The 22,701-nt window shown below is 40.2% G+C and overlaps 1 protein-coding gene across 19 annotated transcripts in view; it reads right to left on the minus strand.

Annotated features, from left to right (window-relative positions):
• neb (nebulin) overlaps positions 1–22,701 on the minus strand; it is a 76,937-nt gene that overhangs the window by 49,606 nt on the left and 4,630 nt on the right. For all 19 annotated transcript variants that reach the window (XM_063214167.1, XM_063214173.1, XM_063214164.1 and 16 more), the window contains 49 exons: positions 20,859–20,972; positions 20,457–20,567; positions 19,324–19,428; positions 18,365–18,469; positions 17,705–17,809; positions 17,285–17,389; positions 16,114–16,218; positions 15,819–15,926; positions 15,276–15,392; positions 14,432–14,533; positions 14,201–14,308; positions 13,938–14,042; positions 13,723–13,821; positions 12,816–12,920; positions 12,555–12,662; positions 12,310–12,423; positions 11,767–11,964; positions 11,335–11,442; positions 11,127–11,225; positions 10,896–11,000; positions 10,688–10,795; positions 10,237–10,548; positions 9,918–10,124; positions 9,636–9,740; positions 9,410–9,517; positions 8,958–9,269; positions 8,629–8,835; positions 8,346–8,450; positions 8,044–8,151; positions 7,079–7,390; positions 6,763–6,969; positions 6,534–6,638; positions 6,086–6,193; positions 5,680–5,991; positions 5,346–5,552; positions 5,129–5,233; positions 4,732–4,839; positions 4,154–4,465; positions 3,824–4,030; positions 3,630–3,734; positions 3,368–3,475; positions 2,857–3,168; positions 2,521–2,727; positions 2,265–2,369; positions 2,010–2,117; positions 1,494–1,805; positions 1,158–1,364; positions 553–657; positions 233–340 (listed from right to left, as the gene is read on the minus strand). In XM_063214167.1, coding sequence (XP_063070237.1) covers positions 233–340; positions 553–657; positions 1,158–1,364; positions 1,494–1,805; positions 2,010–2,117; positions 2,265–2,369; positions 2,521–2,727; positions 2,857–3,168; positions 3,368–3,475; positions 3,630–3,734; positions 3,824–4,030; positions 4,154–4,465; positions 4,732–4,839; positions 5,129–5,233; positions 5,346–5,552; positions 5,680–5,991; positions 6,086–6,193; positions 6,534–6,638; positions 6,763–6,969; positions 7,079–7,390; positions 8,044–8,151; positions 8,346–8,450; positions 8,629–8,835; positions 8,958–9,269; positions 9,410–9,517; positions 9,636–9,740; positions 9,918–10,124; positions 10,237–10,548; positions 10,688–10,795; positions 10,896–11,000; positions 11,127–11,225; positions 11,335–11,442; positions 11,767–11,964; positions 12,310–12,423; positions 12,555–12,662; positions 12,816–12,920; positions 13,723–13,821; positions 13,938–14,042; positions 14,201–14,308; positions 14,432–14,533; positions 15,276–15,392; positions 15,819–15,926; positions 16,114–16,218; positions 17,285–17,389; positions 17,705–17,809; positions 18,365–18,469; positions 19,324–19,428; positions 20,457–20,567; positions 20,859–20,972 — 7,458 coding nt within the window. The remainder of the gene's footprint in view (positions 1–232; positions 341–552; positions 658–1,157; positions 1,365–1,493; positions 1,806–2,009; positions 2,118–2,264; positions 2,370–2,520; positions 2,728–2,856; positions 3,169–3,367; positions 3,476–3,629; positions 3,735–3,823; positions 4,031–4,153; positions 4,466–4,731; positions 4,840–5,128; positions 5,234–5,345; positions 5,553–5,679; positions 5,992–6,085; positions 6,194–6,533; positions 6,639–6,762; positions 6,970–7,078; positions 7,391–8,043; positions 8,152–8,345; positions 8,451–8,628; positions 8,836–8,957; positions 9,270–9,409; positions 9,518–9,635; positions 9,741–9,917; positions 10,125–10,236; positions 10,549–10,687; positions 10,796–10,895; positions 11,001–11,126; positions 11,226–11,334; positions 11,443–11,766; positions 11,965–12,309; positions 12,424–12,554; positions 12,663–12,815; positions 12,921–13,722; positions 13,822–13,937; positions 14,043–14,200; positions 14,309–14,431; positions 14,534–15,275; positions 15,393–15,818; positions 15,927–16,113; positions 16,219–17,284; positions 17,390–17,704; positions 17,810–18,364; positions 18,470–19,323; positions 19,429–20,456; positions 20,568–20,858; positions 20,973–22,701) is intronic.

The following is a 22,701-nucleotide window of genomic DNA, read 5'->3' on the forward strand; positions in this document are numbered from 1 at the left end:
AAAAAAGTGAAAATACAAATTAAGGAACTTACTTTTCCTGCAAATTGCCACATTGAATTCTTTATGATGCTTTCTGTAGTCAGGCTTGCATCTAAACTACAAGGGAAATGATATTGTAAACATTTTTCTTTTTCTGACATTTGCTTAAGGGGTTCATTCATTCAGTCATTCATTCATTCATTCATACATTCATTCATCCAACCAGGGCTGTACAGTAGTTTTGCATACTTACATCACTGGCGATGTCTCTGGCTGACTTGGCTGCACGAATAGCAATGGCATCACCACGTACATGATGGCCCTTTTTCTTGGATTCCTCATTGGCCTTTTTGTATTTACTCTGGGAAATGTAACAAAATAAAACATACAGTACGGTGCTGGAAAATGTCATGGGCTTTTTTGTATTTACACTTAAAAATACATAAGTATTACAGAAACAGTTTACTGTCCTCCACTCTATGAGTCTTTGATAGATTAAATAAAATAAATTCATGTTTAGAAATATATTTTTCATGGATTGAAAGTCTTCCCAAGTCATTTATGTAAACTCACCTCACTGTAGGCAATCTTGTTGGCATTGGCCAGCACAATATCCATTGCATCTGGCATGATATGGATCTTTGTCTTGTCCTTGTTCCAAGCATCTGTATAACTTTGCTGTGGAATTAAATATAGTCTTAAAACCATGAAGGGAACAAAAGCTGCTCAATTGGCATGTAAAGAATATCCTTTAAGATAACCCTTGAAGGTGGGGTAGGAAATGTATTTCTGGAACATTTTTACCATACTGTCTGAAATCCACTTCACATCCACATTGCGTCCAGTAAATTAAGAGGTTTGTGAAACATTTTTTTCCACAATCTCCTACCCTATCTTTAATTTTTATGTGTTGTTATCAGAAGAGTGAATGTTTTTGGAGACATGTGTAAACAAATTACCTTGTTTTAATTGTAATTCAATGTCTTGGCCAAGACAATTGGCATATCTTGAGTTGTGCTGGTAAATTTGATGCTTTATCCACTTCACATTTGCATTGCGCACAGTGAATTACAAGGTTTGTGGAATAATTTTTCTAAAATTTCCTAACTTATCTTTAATTTGTATGGGTTGTTATCAGAAAGGCTTGTTTCTTTTTGAGAGATATGGAGACAAAATACCTGGTTCATATTGTCATTCATTGCCTTAGCCAAGACGAGTGGCATGTCTTGAGTTGAGCTGGTGAATTTGAAATTGCTGGGATGCTGACGGTACAACTTGTCACTCAAAACTTCACCAGCCTTCTTTGCTTTCTCAACATCAAGTGAGCCAATGGGTATCCATCCCGTACCTTGTACCATATTTTTGAAATCTGACTTGTAGATAGCCTGATGAAAGTGATGAAAAATAACTGGTTAAGTATGTCAACTGACATAAAATTAAATTCAGAATAAAGCTGTGCTCATTTAAGGTATGCCACTGTATAGAATAAAATGTGAAGTGTCTGAAAAACTTACATCACTTGCTATTTCATAGCACATTTTAGCCTGGACAACATCACTGGAGTCAGGCAAGCATGTCCAGTTGTGAAGGCGAGTTCTGTAGTGAGCATCATTGACTTGAATCTGATTCTTTTTGGCCAACACAAAGGCCATCATATCCACAGGCAGATGGAACTTGGTCTTGACCTTGTCGTAGTCCTTCTTGTAAAGGGCATCACTGGCAATCTTAGCAGAGTTCAAGGCCAGCATGAGCAGTGGATCGTCCTCAATGCTACGGGCTCCAATATGGTGGCCAATCTGCTTGCGGTAGCCAGTCTTGTATTTGAACTAAAACAAAAATGAAAGACAGAATTAAGAAAGTATTTTGCTGCAAATCGCCAATTTGGATTGCTTATTCTTTCTGTAGTCAACCTTATATTTGAACCTAGAGGGAATATTACAAAACATGGATTTCTGCATGTACTGACGTTTAAAAAAGGTATCATTAATTAATGTATAAATTTAATCAGTTTTGTAAATTGGCATACTTACATCACTGGCAATATCTCTGGCTGACTTGGCTGCACGAATAGCAATGGCATCACCACGTACATGAGTGCCCTTCTTCTTGGATTCCTCGTTGTCTTTCTTGTATTTACTCTAGAAAAGACACAAATGTAATAAAACATTTAGCTTTCATTTAAGACCAAATTCGCCATGGGGGTTTGAGTTTAGAAAATAAAATGCCATCGATGCTTAAAAAATACATGTATTGCAAATCTTAGCAGCTCTATTATTCAAACTCACCTCACTGTAGGCAATCTTGTTGGCATTGGCCAGCACAATATCCATTGCATCTGGCATAATATGGACAGTTGTCTTGTCTTTGTTCCAAGCACTTGTATAAGTTTGCTATAAAATTGAAAAAATATAGTGTTAAAACCATCAAAGAAACAAAAGATATTCAGCAGACAAGTAAGAAATGCTTCAAGAAAACCATTATCAATTTGCATTATTTGTTGTCAGAAGAGTTTATTTCTTTTAGAGACGTGTAAAAAATTACCTTGTTCAAATTGTCATTCAACTGCTTGGCCAAGACAATTGGCATATCTTGAGTTGTGCTGGTGAATTTGAAGTTGCTAGGATGCTGACGGTATAACTTTTCACTCAAAACTTCACCAGCCTTCTTTACCTTCTCAACATCTAGCGAGCCAATGGGTACCCATCCTGAACCTTGTATGACATTTTTGAAATCTGACTTGTAGATAGCCTGATGAAATTGATGAAAAAGAACTGGTTAAGCATGTCCAATGGTTAAGCATGCCCAATGACCATTAAAGCTGTGATTTATTTAAGGTATGCCACTGTATAGAATAAAATGTCAGTCTGAAAAACTTACATCACTTGCTATTTCATAGCACATTTTAGCTTGGACAACATCATTGGAATCAGGCAAGCATGTCCAGTTGTGAAGGCGAGTTCTGTAGTGAGCATCATTGACTTGAATCTGATTCTTTTTGGCCAACACAAAGGCCATCATATCCACAGGCAGATGGAACTTGGTCTTGACCTTGTCGTAGTCCTTCTTGTAAAGGGCATCACTAGCAATCTTAGCAGAGTTCAAGGCCAGCATGAGCAGTGGATCATCCTCAATGCTACGGGCTCCAATATGGTGGCCAATCTGCTTGCGGTACCCAGTCTTGTACTTGAACTAAAAAAAGTGAAAATCAAAATTAAGAACCTACTTTTCCAGCAAATTGCCAAATTGAATTCTTAATGGTGTAGTCAGACTTTTATCTAAACGAAAGGGAAGTTATATCGGTAATATTTTCCTTTTTCTGACATATGCTTGAGGGGGTTCATTCACTCATTCATTCAACCAGTGCTGTACAGTAGTTTTGCATACTTACATCACTGGCGATGTCTCTGGCTGACTTGGCTGCACGAATGGCAATGGCATCACTACGTACATGGTGGCCCTTTTTCTTGGATTCCTCATGGGCCTTTTTGTATTTACTCTGGTGGGAAATGTAACAAAATAAAACATACAGTATGGTGTAGTAAAACAAGTGGAATGGCAATGAGGCATGGAGGCATGCACTTCAAAAATGGAAAAATATATGAATTATTTGCTACCAAAGTGGAGTTGACACATTTGTGTTTCTGACTCACCTCACTGTAGGCGATCTTGTTTGCTTTGGCCAGCTCGATTTCCATTGCATCTGGCATGATATGGACAGTTGTCTTGTCCTTTTCCCAAGCTTTTACATAACTTTGCTGTAAGAATGTGTAAAGACTTAATGCTACAGAAAAATACTAAACGGTTGAATATTTATATAGTGCCCACTTTATATTATGCATAATACCTTGTTGAGGTTGTCATTCAATGCCTTGGCGAGGACAATAGGCATATCTTCAGTTGAGCTGGTGAATTTGTAGTTGCTGGGATGCTGACGGTACAACTTGTCACTCAAAATTTCGCCAGCCTTCTTTACTTTCTCAACATCAAGTGAGCCAATGGGTATCCATCCCGTACCTTGTACCATATTTTTGAAATCTGACTTGTAGATAGCCTGATCAAAGTGATGAAAAATAACTGGTTAAGTATGTCAACTGACATAAAATTGAATTCAGAATAAAGCTGTGCTCATTTAAGGTATGCCACTGTATAGAATAAAAGTGTCTGAAAAACTTACATTACTTGCTATCTCATAGCACATTTTAGCCTGGACAACATCACTGGAGTCAGGCAAGCATGTCCAGTTGTGAAGGCGAGTTCTGTAGTGAGCATCATTGACTTGAATCTGATTCTTTTTGGCCAACACAAAGGCCATCATATCCACAGGCAGATGGAACTTGGTCTTGACCTTGTCGTAGTCCTTCTTGTAAAGGGCATCACTGGCAATCTTAGCAGAGTTCAAGGCCAGCATGAGCAGTGGATCGTCCTCAATGCTACGGGCTCCAATATGGTGGCCAATCTGCTTGCGGTAGCCAGTCTTGTATTTGAACTGTTGGGTAAGAAAAAAATAATGATTTATTTCAAACAATGATTCATGGTCACTTACTGTGATATACTAAAATATATAGAAAAATAAATGTTAGTAAATATCATAATTATACATCATATTCAATGATGATGCCTTCCATTTCCAAACGTACAAAAAACAATCAGAAATCACTCAGAAAGTATTTATACAGCACTGTTTTTTTTCAAAATCATCATTCAGTGTGTAAAATTTTAAATAATATGAAAAATAAATATTGCTTTACTTACGTCACTAGCGATGTTTGTGCAAGCTCTTGCTGCCTGAATTGCAATAGCATCACCTCGGACATGAGTGCCTTTCTTCTTGGCTTGCTCATTGGCCAGGTTGTACAGTTTCTGCAGAAATGAAATAAATCAACATCTTGAAACTAAAAACAAAACATATTTTTGTATTGTACAGTGTGTAGTTCCCATGAACATTTAGCTAAATACAAGTAAAAGAACCGCCTATCTCTGTAATCAACTGTTGGTCCTTGTCACTCATTTGTAAACATATGCAAGACTTTCACACTAATCCATAAGTGAAAAATCATATAGTTTCTCAAAAGCCAAGCTACACTTCTGACTGGTGGCACTTGTTAAAAAATCATTGGTATTTCTACACTACAGCTGTGAGCTTACTTACATTGCTTATTGCGATAGAATTAGCCTTGGCCAGCACAATCTCCGGACTGTCAGGCATAACATGGACCTTGAGCTTGTCTTTCTCCCACTGGGCAGTGTAAGCTTGCTGTGATGAGAAAGAAAACAAACACATTAATATTCATTGGCACTATGAAGTACAGAACATCAAATGCATCATATGCACAAGTCCCGTTAGTACACTAATTTGGTGGTAATACCTTGTTCATGATCTTGTTGTTTTCAGTGGCCAAAACAATATCCATGGAGTCCATGAGTCTATGGAAGGGGTGGACGGAGGGGTGAGTGCGATATTTCTGCTCACTGCGTATCTGAGAGCCAGTTTTTGCGAGCTCAACTGGCATAGAGCCTATGGGGACCCATGGCAATCCTCTCACGTTTGCATTGTATTCAGCCTTGTATTCAGCCTTGTAAGAAGAGGAAAAAAAGCTGTGAATTTTATGTGAGAATAACACTGAATTGTACACAGTTGTAGTTGCATAATATATGTACAGTATGTTCTATTAAGAGATAATGATGCAGTTTTTTACTCACGTCGCTAGCACTGGAATTCATGCTACGAGCTAGCGCCAGACCCATGGCGTCTGGGGGAAGGGTGTAATTATGGAGAAGCTTCTTGTAGCCGGCATTGGTCTGCACTGTTGAGGCATGCTTAGCATGAGCCACACTCATCATGTCCACAGGGGAATGGTACTTCAGCTTGACCTTGTGGTAGTCCTTCTTATAGTTCTGTTCACTCTGCATCTTGGCCACATCCATGTAGTGCACCAGCAGAGGGTCGTCCTTAATGTTGCGGACACCAATGTGGTGGCCCTTTGCCTTGTTGTATTCTAGTTTGTACTTGTACTGTGATGAAGTTATAGAGACTTTATTACAACCTATACAAGGCCAAATCACTGTAAACTGGTTTCGAAAATGCAAAAAAATCATGTTGACTTACATCACTGGCAATGTGTCTGCCAGATTTTGCTGCCAGGATAGAAATCGCATCACCAGAGAGATGGTAGCCAGCCTTAGCCATTTCCTCTAGGCCAGCCTTGTAATGTTTCTGGAGACAGGATAGAGCGCAAAGCAGATAATATAAATTCAGCAAAATCAGCAAAGTACTTTATTTTCATGTAACACAGAAAAAGATATCAAGCTTGGTGTTTGCCAACAGGCCCATTTCCGTATGTGACATCCCTGCACTACATCCTACAAGGTACAACAAAATTGTGCAAGGGGAAGTGTGCTTGGAAAGCTGAATGGTTTAACCTGAACATTTGGGGTCAATGTAAGGGGTTTGACATGTTTCAAACTGTAATTGCTATCTGAATGTCCAAAAAACAGCAAACATTTCCACAGGTACTATAGCTGCATGGTAAAGAGAAATACGGAGAGGTATGTACATTACTCATCGTGATTGCATTGGCCTTGGCCAGCACAATCTCCGGACTGTCAGGCATAACATGGACATTGAGCTTGTCTTTCTCCCACTTGGCAATGTAAGCTTGCTGTGACGAGAAAGAAAGAGAAAAAAAACGAATTAGGATTCATTAGCACTATGAGCTACAGAACATCAAATGCATCATATATGCACAAGTCCCGTTTGTACACCATCTAATTTGGCGATAATACCTTGTTCATGATCTTGTTGTTTTCAGTGGCCAAAACAATATCCATGGAATCCATGAGTCTATGGAAGGGGTGGACGGAGGGGTGAGTGCGATATTTGTGCTCACTACGGATCGCAGAGCCAGTTTTTGCAAGCTCAACAGGCAATGAGCCTATGGGGATCCATGGCACTCCTCTCATGGTAGCATTGTAGTCAGCCTTGTACCCACACTAAGAAGAGAAGAAATGTTGGAGGAACATTAATGAAAAAAAATGATTTTTTGGATCTTATAGATGGTTTAATGTGTAGATAGTCGGTGATGCACAAATTTCAACTCACATCACTAGCACTAGCATTCATAGTACGAGCCAGCTCCAGGCTCATTGCGTCTGGGAGGAGGTTGTAGGTATGAATAATCTTCTTGTAGCCGGCATTGGTCTGCACTGTTGAGGCATGCTTAGCATGAGCCACACTCATCATGTCCACAGGGGAATGGTACTTCAGCTTGACCTTGTGGTAGTCCTTCTTATAGTTCTGTTCACTCTGCATCTTGGCCACATCCATGTAGTGCACCAGCAGAGGGTCGTCCTTAATGTTGCGGACACCAATGTGGTGGCCCTTTGCCTTGTTGTATTCTAGTTTGTACTTGTACTGTGATGAAAAGGTAGATAATTTAATTTAGAGATTGTACATTTTGAGAATAAAAAACAGTAGCATTTCCAGTATTCTAGTATTTCTTGTAATGAAACTGCTCTAGAATGAAATGCTAATTTTAGCAGATCTAGGCTAGTAGGTAAGAGAGCATTATATATAATGGGGGGGGGGGGGATTAAGGGCATTTTCACACCTAGTCCTCTTTAAGTGAACCAAACTCAGTAGTCCTCTTTAAATGGACCAAAAAGTTAACCGACAGCAAATGGACTCACTTCTGTTTTTGTTCATATTGTGAGTGTATTATAAAAAATGATATTTCTAGTCCTGTCATACCCGGTCCTCTAGAGCCCCCTTAAGTGATTATATCTATCACAAGTGCAACTTGTCAGGACTCATAAGTGAGCCACACTGAGACCACGTCAATAAAGGTCTCAGTTCACTTCCAAGGGGTCTTGGTACACTTTGAAACGTTCATATACCGTATGCACAGAAAATGCTGAGTCACAGGTCTGAGTTCACCTAAGTGGTTGAAAGGGACCAGGTGTGAAAGCCCTATTATGTATTACAATTAATTACAGATTGATATACAGTAATATACATTCATATTTTTTAAACTGGTATTAATCTAGGTAAATGTATATGAAACTTACATCACTGGCAATGTGTCTTCCTTGCTTAGCATGAAGAATGGAAATGGCATCTGCCTTCATGTCATAACCCTTGGCAATATGTTCAATCCACTTGTGCTTGTAGTGTTGCTAGAAACCAAGAACACATCATTAGAACAGTGCAGAACACTGGAAAACTATTTTAGGATATGTGCACGCACTCACAACAATAAGTAATAGGACAAAGAAGAAGAAGGAAAAAAGAACAACAACAATAACAGCAAGATCATCAAAAGAGAAAAGACAGACATTTTACCACCTTGAAATAGATAAAATCTACTTACATTACTCATTGTCTGTTGATTGAATTTAGCCTGTACGAACTCCGGGCTGTCAGCAGGCAAATGGTAAGTATGCTTGAACTGCTCGCCAGAGGCTTTGTAAGCAGCCTGTAGTGTGGACATGGAGGCACAACAAGCTGTGTCAGACAGTTTATCACCCATTTATGGACTATCATCATTTATCATTTATTTTTTATTAATATGAGATTATAATTTATTGTTGTCTAATTTGTGAAAACATTGATTATCTCAAATCAAAAACTTGTGTTTGAAAGAAGAAACTTGCCATGTTGAGCTGTTTCTGGTTGGACATTGCAAGGGCCATGTTCATGTTGTCTGGCAGGCTGGTAAACGCAAATTGGCTGGGATGCTGACGATAGGAGTGCTCATCCAAGGCTTTGCTTGCCTGCTTTGCCAACTCAACAGGCATGGAGCCAATTGGGACCCAGCCTGCTCCTCTGAAAACACTGTTGTAGTCGGCCTTGTAGTTATTCTGTGAAGGTAAGGGGATATTAGGATCAGTTTTTGTTTAATTTTTGTGTCACATTAGTAGCAATTTCACTTATATTATGGTTTAAATAAAATGTTTGCTCTTCTGATTTTTACAGAACTTACATCACTTGACTGGATGTTCATGGCACGAGCCAGCACCAGGTTCATTGCATCTGGGAGGAGGCTGTAGGTATGAATAAGCTTCTTGTAGCCAGCATTGGTCTGCTTAGCTGTGGCTTCCTTAGCATGAACAACACTCATCATGTCCACTGGGGAATGGAACTTCAGCTTGGACTTGTGGTAGTCCTTCTTATAGTTCTTGTCACTCTGCAACTTGGCTATTTCCATGTAGTGCACCAGCAGAGGGTCGTCCTTAATGTTACGGAAGCCAACATGTTTGCCCTTGCCCTTGTTGTAAGCAAGCTTGTACTTGTACTGTGGGATTAGATGGTGGGGACTTGTTATTGCAGGCACAACATTATGAATAACTGCAGTACAAGTGTTGTATGAGCAGTAAACAGGATTTCCTGTAAATGACCACTGAATAAAATTTCAGATGATCCTGCTGCACTTACGTCGCTGGCGATGTCTCTGCCTGACTTGGCAGCGAGAATTGGGATTGCATCCTGTTTCATATGATGCCCCTTCAGTAGATCCTTCTTATGTTCATATTTGTAATAATTCTGAAAAAGATTTTTTTAAAGAAATTAAGATGGTTGAAAACTTGGATAGGTTTGCACTGAATTTGAAGTAGAGTATGCATTACTCCTTAATGATAAACACTGTATTTACACTACCAACCTCACTGATGCTGGCAGCGTTGAACTTGGCTTGCAGGAACACTGGAGTGTCGGCCGGGAGGTGGTAGGTGTGCATGAACTTCTCCCCAGAGGCCTTGTACAATTTCTGTAAAAAAAAAAAAGTAAGGAGATGAGTCACAGCCTCAGTATATAAAATTGACAAATATTATTCAGTATAATAGATCATGCGGGAGGACAAAGAGTTCTGGAACAGGAACAGAGTCCTTGAACAGAGTTCTCTTTTGGAACACTGTGTTCTGTGTGTACTGTATGCTGCACTTACGTCACTCAGTTGCTGAGCGTTGAGCTTGGCCTGCTCCATGACTGGGGTGTCCAGGACGGCGGTGAAAGGGATGGTGTCTGGGTGCTGCCTGTACTTCTTCTCATTGAGAGCTGCAGCTGCCATTTTGGCTCTCTCCACGTCCAGAGAGCCAATGGGAACCCAGGAGGAACCCTTCACTCCTGTCTCATAGTCCATTTTGTAGTTGACCTGTAAAAACACAGGTCGCCATCATTTGCATGTTATACTGGGGGGGTGGGTGGGGGGAGTTGGTGTTGTAAGTATTTTGGAAAAATGGATAGCAGCTTCAAAAATGACTTACGTCACTTGACTGGATGTTCATGGAACGAGCCAGCACCAGGTTCATTGCATCTGGGAGGAGGCTGTAGTGGTGAGTAATCTTCTTGTAGCCAGCATTGGTCTGCTTAGCTGTGGCTTCCTTAGCATGAGCTACACTCAGCATGTCCACTGGGGAATGGAACTTCAGCTTGGACTTGTGGTAGTCCTTCTTATAGTTCTTGTCACTCTGCAATTTGGCTATTTGCATATAGTGTACCAGCAGAGGGTCGTCCTTAATGTTACGGAAGCCAACATGTTGGCCCTTGGCCTTGTTGTAAGCCTTTTTGTATTGATACTGTGAAGGCAAAAAAACATTACAATTCAGAAAGTATCCATAACAGAATACTGCTGCTTAGTTTTTTTCAATAGACTACAGAAGTGTATAACTTACTTATGAGATGTATGATTTAACTGTGAATTTGTTTGATACTTACATCACTGACATCATGTCTGGCTTTCTTGGCTGCAAGTATGGCGATAGCATCGGGTTTCAAGTCGTACCCCTTTGCAATAGTCTCTTCCCAGCCCATCTTGTAATATTTCTGCAAGAACAAAAAACAATTCAAATGTTAGAACCTTTGAGGTGAGCACCGAAACACAAATAAAGTCTAAAGCAAAAGCACCATAAGAAGATCGGAATACCTGGCTGACGTTCCAAGCATTAACCCTGGCTTGTTGCAGCTCTGGGACATCAGCGGGCAAGGAATACTTTTGATGGACCTCCTCCAGGCCTTTCTTGTAATGAAGCTTCAGGGAAGAAACATCGTTTTATGTCAGAGATGGCTGAATTGTGGTCAAAATCAGTAGTAAAACTAATTCTGTTTTATTAATATTGTTATTTCTTTGGTCAATGTTATTGTGGGACGAACTTACATTACTCCTCAGCATCTGGTTGACCTTGGCCTGCATCATGACGGGGTGGTCATCGATGGCAGTAAATGGAATGGTGTCTGGGTGCTGCCTGTACTTTTTCTAGGGGTCCAAACATGGGAAAGTTAGCATAATGCATCGACTTCTTCTCAACATAAACATGCACAATTGCTGTAATTATGGCCATTTTTTTTGTTAAATTGCGTCTTACCTCATTCAGGATCTCTCCAGCCTTCTTTGCCTTTTCCACCTCCATTGCCCCGAGGCTCACCCAGGGAGATCCCTTTACACTGTTGTTGTAGTCCGACTTGTACTCATTCTAGTGTGTGCACAGTCAACATAAAACAATAACTGTAATATATCGCGCTCAACAAAAATAAAGTGTATCTAGGTGCTAATCTCATAAAAAATGACACAAGAGGACAGCGCTCTTAGTTAATTACTGAGGAAGGTTAAGACGTTGGGCAGACAAGAAAGTCTGAAGAAACTAGGAATGTAGTCCTCTCTTTTCTTATGTGAAAGTCACCACAAAACAATAAAAAAAATATTTAAAAAAAAGACAATCAGAGCTCATCTCATCACACAATCTTGATCATTTTAATGTATAAAGCCTTTTGAAAGAGGTAGTGAGTAATGTCCTTACATTGCTCTGGATCACGTTGGCGTTCTTTGCCGTTTCCAGTGCAATTGCATCATAAGGCATGCAGTATTTGCTGGGGATGTTTCTGTAGCCAGACATGCTTGCGATGCCTTGTGACTTCTTGGCCAGTGTAACCGACATCATGTCCAGAGTGGTATGGTACTTGGTCTTCAACTTCTCATAGTCCTTCTTATACTCACGCTGTGGACACATTTCAGAATCATCATTTTCTCTTTTGCTCACTATAATTGGATATGTGTACGTACAACTACTACTACTAATAATTATAGTGATAATAATAATAATGTGTGTAAATACACTAATGATACTAGACATGTACTCAGAGAATGCATGTACCCCTGCCCTCTGGTAAACAGAAATATGCCCGGCAAACGTACAAACAAAATAACTAACATACACACATCTGATGATCACATAACCTCCTTTGGGGAGGTGTTAACATGGGAAACATAGATAGACGGATAGGAATTTATTGATTGACAGTGTATACCTGCCAACCAAAGTTAAGGAGATGAAGCAACTTACTTCACTTTGAATTTTGGCAACATGCACGGAGTGCATGATTTTAGGGTCATCGTTGATGCTGAGCGCACCGACCATCTGACCTTTGTTTTTCTCATACTCCTTCTTGTATTTCACCTGGAGTAAAGAACATGAGGGTCACCCAAATGTGAACAACTGCTCCAGAACAACTCAATTAAACATAACAGATCAACCCAGAGGATGAAGACTTATTTCAAAATAGAAACTGTGTAGTTCAGAGTACTCACATCACTGGCAATATTTGTGTGGGCGCGGGCAGCGAGGATCGAAATAGCATCACCTTTCACTTCGAACTTTTTTGCCTTTGCTTTCTCCCAGTCATATTTGTAACAATTCTAAAAAATGAAACATAACAAATCATTAAAGATGATAGTTGTGTGTGCGTGTGTGTGTGTGTGTGTGTGTGTGTGTGTGTGTGTGTGTGTGTGTGTGTGTGTGTGTGTGTGTGTGTGTGTGTGTGTGTGTGACTTTGAGAAATCCATACTTACATCACTGAGGTTATAGGCGTTGACTCTTGACTGAATGAATAAAGGGTAGTCTGGGGGCAGGGCGCTTTTGAACTTTGTCTCTTCATACTTTGCTTTGTAATTGAGCTGCAAGAGAAACACACAAAACCAAAAAAAAATGTCAGTGAAGAGCAGAATATGTCAGAGCAGTAGTCTGACTGCTGACACTCACTTTTAATTTTGTTTTGAAGTGAAAGCAGCTCATGTGATGAGGCCTGTGGTCAGACTCTCTAAACTAGTATTTGTCAACGGCTCCACGGGGGGTGGGTGATGTTAGTCTATTTTATTAATACTTTAGCACTAACAGGGACTTACGTATATACATGTCAACGGGGTGTTTGGATGGCTTATTATGAGGTCAAAAAAGTTCAAAAAAGTTTGAGAGCCACTGCTCTAAAGGTTCCCAAAGGATGAGAACCACTGTTCTAAACTTTCACTCTGAAACCATGGATGGTGTTGCTACTCAGCCGCAGCACTGGGGGCAGTGCAGGCCAGTGAGGGATTAGATTTTGTAGCAAAGCCTTTTTTTCTCTCTTTGCTTGACAGACTGGTGGCCCTTCCAGTGGTGTATTTTTGGACCATCTGTGAAGATGTTTCCAAAAATAAAGAAGCTGCTTGCTCTGGTTTCCATAGCATCCGAACCAAGACAGCTGGGCCATGAATGAATTTTAGAGGGGGGGGTCCAAGAGGCGGATGGGGGTGGGGGCTGTTGGGAAGATGGGGCCCAGGATGAATGTGCACTAACACCATGGCAACCATTTTCAGTGTTACCCTATGAGAGCCATTCAAATACAGTGTTAATCTACTGCTCAATGGCCAGTCTGAATGCATTACCGGTAGATTCAGTGTGGGCACAGGGTAAATGGCCATGTACTGATTGGGTACTTACGTCACTGAGTTGTTTTGCGTTAATGCCCGCTTGCACCATGACAGGCGAGTCTGTGACTTGGGTGAATTTGACCGTGTCTGGATGCTGACGATATGTTTTCTGTAGAGGGAAAAAAAAGTGTATTAAGTCAGAGTATGACAAATTGCGTCTTATGTTTGCAAAAAATGTGTTTTTCTATATTCATTTTATTCAAACTCCACCAGTTCTAAACTCACATCTTTGCACACTTCAACCTTCTTCATAGCGTCATATCCGGGCGTGATGGTTTGAGGGAAGTAACATCTCGTCTTTATATCCTCATAATCCGCTTTGTAATTCGTCTGAAAATTGCAGGATTGCATGTCAAACATAATGTATATATCAGCATAAGCAAATAAAGTTAAAAGAAGGAAAGTTAAAATAAGGCATTTTATAAATTCAATAGTTTTGGATGCCACAGAGGTATTTGGACTGTAGACGCAGAGGCACAGTCACTTACTTCGCTCTTAATCTCTTCCATCTTCTGACAGTGGAGCATGAATATGTCTTCATAGCTGCCGATATAGTGACCTTTCACCTCATTTTCATACTTATCTTTATAATGCGCCTGCAGAGGGACAGAAGTTCAGTTAATTTTATTTAAAGCGTAGTCATAAAAATAGATTAAATAAGATGAAAAGAATCTTCAATCAGATTCTGTTCAAGGGAAAAGAGAAGTGTTTGCACTCACGTCTGTGAACTGCTTAAGGACACTGTCCATCTGGAACTTGGGCGTGTCGCAGTAATTGATGCTGGAGCCCCTTGACTTCTCATAGCTGGCCTTATATACTTTCTACATGACGGAACAGATGAAAAACATCAAACATTAGCTAATATCATGGCCTGTCTGGAGATAGAAATTACTTGATTGATGATGTACTGTATTTGACATCAGGCCTATCGTATTTTAATTAATGTCTGCCATAGATTTGCCCACTGAGTGGGCAGTTTGGATCGGCTCTGAAAGCGTTTACATTTTTTGGTTTATGTCTTCTGCTGTGCATTTCATTACATGCATAGTTGTAGCTTGTATTTTGTAGGGATGGACCAATGTGAAAAATTTGGCTGATACCGATATGTAATATTAATATTACTGTTATAGCCGATAAGTCATATGAACCAATATCATATATATATATATATATATATATATATATATATATATATATATATATATATATATATATATATATATATATATATATATATATACTGTATATATATATATTTTACATTTGAGAACATTTTATACAGACTGAAAATAATGCAAACTGAATTTCTGTATCTCTTCTTTTTTCTCAAAACATGTTTTAACTCAACAATGAACATCTGAACATCTGTGAATAATACACAGCTGGCTATTGTGAATAAATGATTAATATAGCGGCCGTTAATATCAGCCGAGATTTTCATATCGGACCGATATATGTTTAAAAATGCAGATGTTAATGCAGACATATCCTGCATCCCTAGTAGTTTCATATTATAAAAATGAGGACAGACTAAAGAACACTGGTAGAGGCGTGTAGTCGTACATCACTAAGTATCGTGCCAGCGTATCTCAGCTGCGTGAGTAGGGGATTGGACGTGGCGGGGAGAACGTTGTAGCCAGCAACTGCCTTCGTTTTCTCGTAGTCCTTCTTATATTTGACCTGTAAGGAGAAACCACAACAAGGACCAGCTTAGTTTGCTTAGTAATCTATTTAGAAGGTTGTGCATATTTAAAAACATTCGGCAGTCCAGAATGTTAATACTGCTATGGTTTATTGATGTTGACATACTGCTCTTCTACATTGTACTATGGGTCTTTGGAAGTCGTTTTGTAATGTTTTGTCTTGCCAACTGTTCCAGGTTGGCCCCTCCATATTCCCAGAGCTGGCATAAACAAAGGGTCTCGGTGGGCACAGCCAAGCCAAACGTGCCTTTCACCTTCTCAGGAACATTTCTATATTAAGCCGTCGTAGTCAAAACAGTCTGGACCATACTGTAAGTGAACGGCTTTGACACAAAATGAATAAGGAGTTGGCAGAAAAATAACTGCTGGTGAGAGTCAATGTGGAAAAGAATGAAGCACTCACTGCGCTTGCGGCGTCACCGGCTTTCTTGCGGGCGGCATACTCTGGCGTTTCCGTTTGCATGAAGTAGATTTGGTCTTTGGCATCCTCAAACGCCTGCGTGTACTTTCTCTGTGGTCATAACATCATGAACACAATATGGATGAACAACAAATTTGTGCACAGCAGTTGTGTCGCATCATCGGTAATGTCAACAATGATGAAAGTATTTTGAAGGATTTGAAATATTACGCATATATTGAAGAGAATATCAGAGAATGCAGTAGGACAATTGTAAATGTAGGTGTCAAAGACTTACGGAACTAAGGTTGTCCATGGCCATTCTTGCGATGGCGACGTCAAAGTAAGGGGTCTCACTCCACTTGCCCTTGACATTCTTGTTGTAATCTTCATGGTACTTGAGCTGTAAAGACAAGACTCACAGTATTATTACTTATTAATCCTTGAAGACAACATAAGTTTGTCACAAAAAGACAATGAAGACAATGACAATGAAGTTTTACTGTGTAAATAAGTAATGTCTAACATTCTAGTCTTCCGGTCTTGTTTATTCAGCCAGTGGCTCAGTATTTCACTGTGTGCTCTGAGAGGCTACATGGATGCATTTACGTATATTGAAATATCAATATTTCACATATTCCCTTTCAATTCCACTATTGCACCCAATGGGGACAAGCGGATAAGAGGAGGAATTTGGTAGCAGTGGCACCACAGACCACCAACCAGGCAGGGAGGAGGGCTTTTTCCGCTGTCATGTTTCCTGGCCTGTGGCCCATTGTTGTCCTTTACTTAGCACAGTCTGGACAGATATGTGGCTCCCTATTAATATCGTGCAGCAGGTGGGAGATATCCCTGTCTGTCTCTCCGGGACAGCAGAGCCTGTGGCTTGGTGAGGCCTCCATCTGCTCCTGACTGACAGTTGTGGCTAACAGGGCTTAGGCACTTGCTGTTGTCATCTTCATCATCATCATCTTCTCCCCTCTGCTCACTTGATAAAATGCGTAGGGACATTTGGAAGGTCTAGTTGTGGTGGTGGTGGTGGTGGTGTTTTCTGTTGTTCTTGTTTTGTGTCTCGATTGAGAGAAGACTGAATTTTATTGCAAGGTGGTCTTCACCTTGCAAATGTCAGTCTCTATGTCCAGACTGGGGGCAAAATACTCACTGTTATGAAACATTAACTTTACCGTTATGAAACTAAATTCTTTCAAACTATTGAAATTCTTTTGAACTTTCGTGTGAACATGTCCAACCTTCTCCAAGCTAATGAGATCAGTGATATGAGAATCCCTAAAATATTCACATGGGCAACCATACTGAGACAGCCATGTACTGTACTGAAATACATGTACCGGCATCTAAATTTGCATCCATCCGCATCTAAAAATATGTTGTGTCAGATCGAGACATGCGCGTGCCACCGGTCCAGCTGGTGCGTTCGAAAGGGTGGTGGTGGTGGTGGTGGTACTCACATCACTGCGCTGGGCGAAGACCTTCTTGGCCAATTCCACCTCCGGAGGCTCAGCCAAGGAGGTATACTTGGCCTTGCGCTCGTCATGACCCTTCTTGTACTGGATCTGCAGAGAAAAGGGCAACCGGAAGTCGGTTACAGTACAGATACTGTACTTCGGTTCTTTTTGCAATGAACTTTGAAACCCTCTCTTAAACATTGCCCTTGAACCCCATTACCATGCCAAATGCAAGAAATTAGAGGATCTGGTTTGCCTTACTTACATGATTAAACCCAGCATAACCCAAACAACAAGAACAATAAGGAACACAAACACAAAAACACAAACAAATCCCAAAAAACCCTTATCAAATAACCTTTATGGAATTGATAAGATTTCTGTTCTGTTCTAACCCTCGGTAAAAGGCGAAGGTCTACTCACGTCACTAAGGACTTCCTGGGCTTTGGCTACCCTGCGAAGCTCAGGGCTGTCGCTGTATGGGTAGTACATGGTCTTGTCCTCATCCCAGGCCTCTGTGTACAGTTTCTGAAAAGCAAAGGCAGAACCAATCAAACCTCCAGCGCAGAAATCATACATCGGACAAGTAGGCTTCATTTAACATTTGCTAACATACAGGGCCGCTGACAGCTTTGGCTGGGCCCAGGACAAAGTCTTCTGAGAGGGCCCCCCACTCAATACATACAATGTAATGAGGACCCATTCCTGGGCCACTCATCTCCCTGGGCCCGGGACAATTGACCCCTTTACAGTACGTACAACACATGCTGGTAGGATCATTTCCTCATAGTGGAGTTGATTTCTGCATGCATTGCACTTCAAAATCCTCCATGGTGCCATTAAACTTTTAACAGATATAGGGCGCACTGAGTATTCGCAGTAAGAGGTCAGGTCACAGCACACAGTCTAACTGGTCTATCCTTAAAGTCTACAGGCATGAATTGTTTTTCAACCAGTTTCTCAGACTTTGTCCATAAGATCAATCTACCGCGGCGTTGCCTACATTTAGTCTTCATGGAATTATGTCCATGATGATGCAGATTATCTTCCAAGTGTGGGTCTGACTTCACTGGCTCAGCCTACCTTGCTGTAGTTGGCGGCGTTCTTGACAGCCAGCACAAGCTCAGGAGCATCGGGAGGCAGGAGGTAGCGGTCCTTGGTCTCATCCCACTTCTGCCTGTACAGCACCTGTAGGTAGTGGCATTGGATTAGATCAGGGGTTCCTAAACTTTTTTCCCTGTGCAACCCCTTGTACATTTCATTGTGGTTCACGCACCCCCTAAGAAATGTTGCACAGCCGCACACTATGTAATTTTGGGGAATCCTTGTTTCCAACAGACCTGACGTTTGCCATCTGCCATCATTACAATGGAACTTGTTGCATGACAAGTCTAGGAGTTATAAATTATACTTCAGCTCCCGCACCCCCTTATGGCAGGCCGCGCACCCCAGTTTGGGAAAGCCTGGGTTAGATCATGGATGGGGAACCTATGGCCTTATCCCCAGATATAATTTTAAAGTTCCAGTTTCACATTAAATATGACATGATTTTAAAGCAATCTTAGAAATTACATTGGCAAATACAATGAAGTTATATTTTCAGGGGACTTAGTGAAGGTGGGGTCTGTTGTAAAGGAGGGCCGCCTTCAATGTAGGCCTAAAGTGCAGGGGGAAATCCTGGTTTGTGTTCATAATACGGTCCTTGGAGAACTACTAGGTGTTCATAGTACGGTCCTTGGAGGAAGTGGCCCTTCAAATGAAAAAAGGTTCCTCACCCCTGAGTTAGATAGATTGTATTTAGTCTTCAGTGCCTGTGATACAGGCTTCACAGAGTGTTTGCAAGAAAAAAATAAAGTCAACCGATTTGTCATAGTTCAAAACCTGTTTAATGTTTAGGTTGAGGATTTTCTTCTACTATCTGGCCTGGATAGAAATAGGGCTCAGTGTCAAGGGGGACAAAAAACTTGATCACTTATCATCACTCATAAAGGCCAGTTGTTAGAATGTACAGTATGTGTAGAGAGTTTTGAAATCAGACTCACCTTGCTGAACAGCTCAGTCACTTTCTTCACGTGGGCGACCTCAATAGACTCACCGCCGTAGTGGCACACAGCGTTTGCCTTCAGACCCTCCATGCGGTATTTCACCTTAAATGAAATGAAGACAACAGTCAACAAGAAACTTGACTACCCTATAATGAAACACCTGCCTGGAATGGAAAGTTACATTTTAAGGACATACAGTGATTGAGATTAGTTGTTTTTGTGACTCATGTCAGGTAGAGTATTATAGAATAGAACAAAATACTAAACGTAATAAAACAGAATAGAGTAGAATAGAATGTTGTTTATAATTACTGTACACCACTAACCTAAATATAGTGCTGTAAACATATACAGTACAATGTAAGCAATGTGTACAATGAGATATTAAGCCACGAATAGACCAAGTGCGACATGAGCGATTCCCGCTACGTAAGTAATTGACTGTATTGAGTCGAGGGCGACAGAATAGACAAAAGCGATTCGGGCGACTACAGGCGATTCACGCAACTAGAGCGACAGTTTGTAGTGGAAATCCAACCAATATTATACAAATTAGCTATGATGTGGTGCAGTGACAGCCTCCACAGCCCATGGGAATGTTGGAATGTTTGGATTCTGCCTTGAAGTGATACTGTGCCATTTTTGGAAATAAGCTTTATTTTACACCTCTCCTTGCGTTAAATGATTCAGTGCTACCTTTCTCCTATATTTTCAATCATTTCAGAGTATGGCCGTGCAATTTTTACCTCCATTCTAACAAATAACATTGAATTCTGTGAGACCAGCTGGAGGCTAGCTGGTCTCATAGGATTCAATGTCAATTGCTAGCTTGGAGGTAAAATTTGCACGGCCATACTCAGAGAACGGCTGGAATCACAGGAATAAGGTAAAACTCAAGCATTTAACTCAAGGGGAGGTGTAATATAAGCTTATTTCCAAAGCTGTTTCAGTATCACTTTAACGGACATACTCTATTCGCGTCTATCGCTCGTATCGCTCTTGCTGCACAGCAGCGATTCTCTGTCACTTGAATCTTGTTGTGGCTGGTGTATTCGCCTGGTTAGGCTGCATATTAAGGTAAGCATTCCAGAATGCTATGGAGAAGAAAGCATCCTCCATCCGAACAGTACCTCACTCAGCTGCTCCTGAGCCTTCTTGATCCGGATCAGCTCCGGAACTTCCTTTGAGATGGCATAGGGCAAACCCTTCACACTCTTCTCATAGGCCTCACGGTACTTGTTCTGGAAATTGCAATCAGTGGCATCACAGTCATTTTTTTTAGCAGACCAGTTAAACTATTCTCAATAGTATGCTAAATGGTCTTAATAATACAATTAACAATACAATATAAGTGCGTAGTAGATAAGGTAATTGGAAAAAAACAAGAATGTATAATATATCCATTTCTTTTTTTTAATTAAAATGAAAATCATGAGGGACATTTTGAGGGACTGATGAACTGAGGGCTTGGAGCTGTATAGGAGGATCAAAGTGAGCAGTCGGTGCTAGAGCTGATGATGGTGGTGGCTTACGTGACTGTACTGGTCCAGCATCTTCTGGCTGTGAGCCAGGTAAGGTGTCATGAACTTGGTGGTGTCCACCTTGACCTTCTTCTTGACCTCACGTTGGGCAAGACCTCCGGCTCCCTGGTGTGATGTAGAGAGCAGTGAACTCCACAGACCATAGATGTATGATGTACTACGTTCAGAGTTGTATAAAGTAGAAGTACTCTTACTGATGTAATTACAACACTAGTAGAACTTGACTTGACCATGTAATGTCATATCATTAAGTATTGTTTCTATTTTATACAACTCATACAATATGTTCATGTCTTCTTGTGAAATCTAGTCATTCTTTTGTTTCAGATATGTTCAAGTTTTTTTTGTTTTTTTTCAACGGTACTACTTTCATCTTTATCAGAGGGGAAGGTCACTCCTCTGTAACCTCAGTAATATAAGCTGATTTTAAAGCATACCACATCAACATCCACGTGACCCTCTGATGAAGTCAGAAGTTAGTTACCCTGTCCAAACATGACTGGTAAAAGAAAAGAAAAAAACGTGTGCATGTCTGAAACAAATGATTACTCATCACTAGCTCCATAGACTAATGATTGATGACTAGCTCCATGTTTTCATTAAAAAATAACCAGACACCAAACAAAAACATTCACAAAAGTGGACATAATCATTGACATAATCAGTGCTGCAGGAGGTTCTCATGAAATGTCAATATCCAACTTATATAAATATACTGTATATTTCTTATTCGTAATGGCTGAAGAATACTGTAGGCCTATTGTATAATTCACGAATGCTGTTTTATCTCTAAGAACCATTTCAATTAATCTTTTTAGCTTACCTTGCCAGACATATTTGATAACCCAAATAGAATGAATGGTAACCAAACTTAAAAGGTCATGTCAATATGTTATGCCCATTTAGACCAGTTCTATAAAAAGTATGTGATTGAAAAAAGCATTCATTCATGAAGAAAAAGGCAAGACATCAAAAGGGGTAGAGATTGAAATAACTAAAGGACTGATTTAGTCACATGTTCAATCAGTGGACCATGAAGGTGTTAAAGTTCCTAAGCAATGTTTTTTGACACATTTGTTAACACATGGACAGACAATATGCATGCAGGCATAAACAAATGAAGGCTTTATTTGCAAAACGGTGTATCTCCATTTTATAGAATGATGGGAAATCGACATTTTTGTACTGGGCATTCCATTGAAATGCATCGCAAAATGCATTTTATATAGCTTAAAAAAGTATGTTCTCAAAATATTTTAATGGTAAGAATTCACACATGGGTGATATGACCTCTGAAAAGTCATTTCCAATAATAAAATGCAAAAGTCAAAAAATGGAGATACACCGTTTTGCAAATAAACCCTTCAAATACTGATCATATTTACACTAGTGATGGCCAATTCCTATTGGATTGTATTAGATAAATATGTCATACGATAATTGTCATTGAAAACCCATAAGTTGTGAATGTTAAATGGGTCTGTGACATTTTTTGGGCTAATGGCCATAAATTTGAGCTAATGCCCATACATTAACTAGTAATTGGAAATTAATGCACTGCAATGAATGTGCTTCTTAGATAATCTACTGAAAAATAAATAAATAATTTAAACTGTAGTTGCACCACCCTGACGTGTGCTACTACTAAAACGTCATTGGCCCAAATACGAAGAGGCGTATAATGTAACAACAACACAGTAGCAATGGCATGACATGGATCATTCCAGTGCATCAGGCCCGTGCAGCAAACAGTACTGAACATCCAGGAAGCCTTCAGGGTTGTGATTTTCGAAAGCGTAGTTGCTAACCGGTTAGCAACTTGGGTAGTTGCCAG

Source organism: Engraulis encrasicolus, chromosome 13 (assembly GCF_034702125.1).
Source record: "Engraulis encrasicolus isolate BLACKSEA-1 chromosome 13, IST_EnEncr_1.0, whole genome shotgun sequence".
Taxonomy (NCBI): domain Eukaryota; kingdom Metazoa; phylum Chordata; class Actinopteri; order Clupeiformes; family Engraulidae; genus Engraulis; species Engraulis encrasicolus.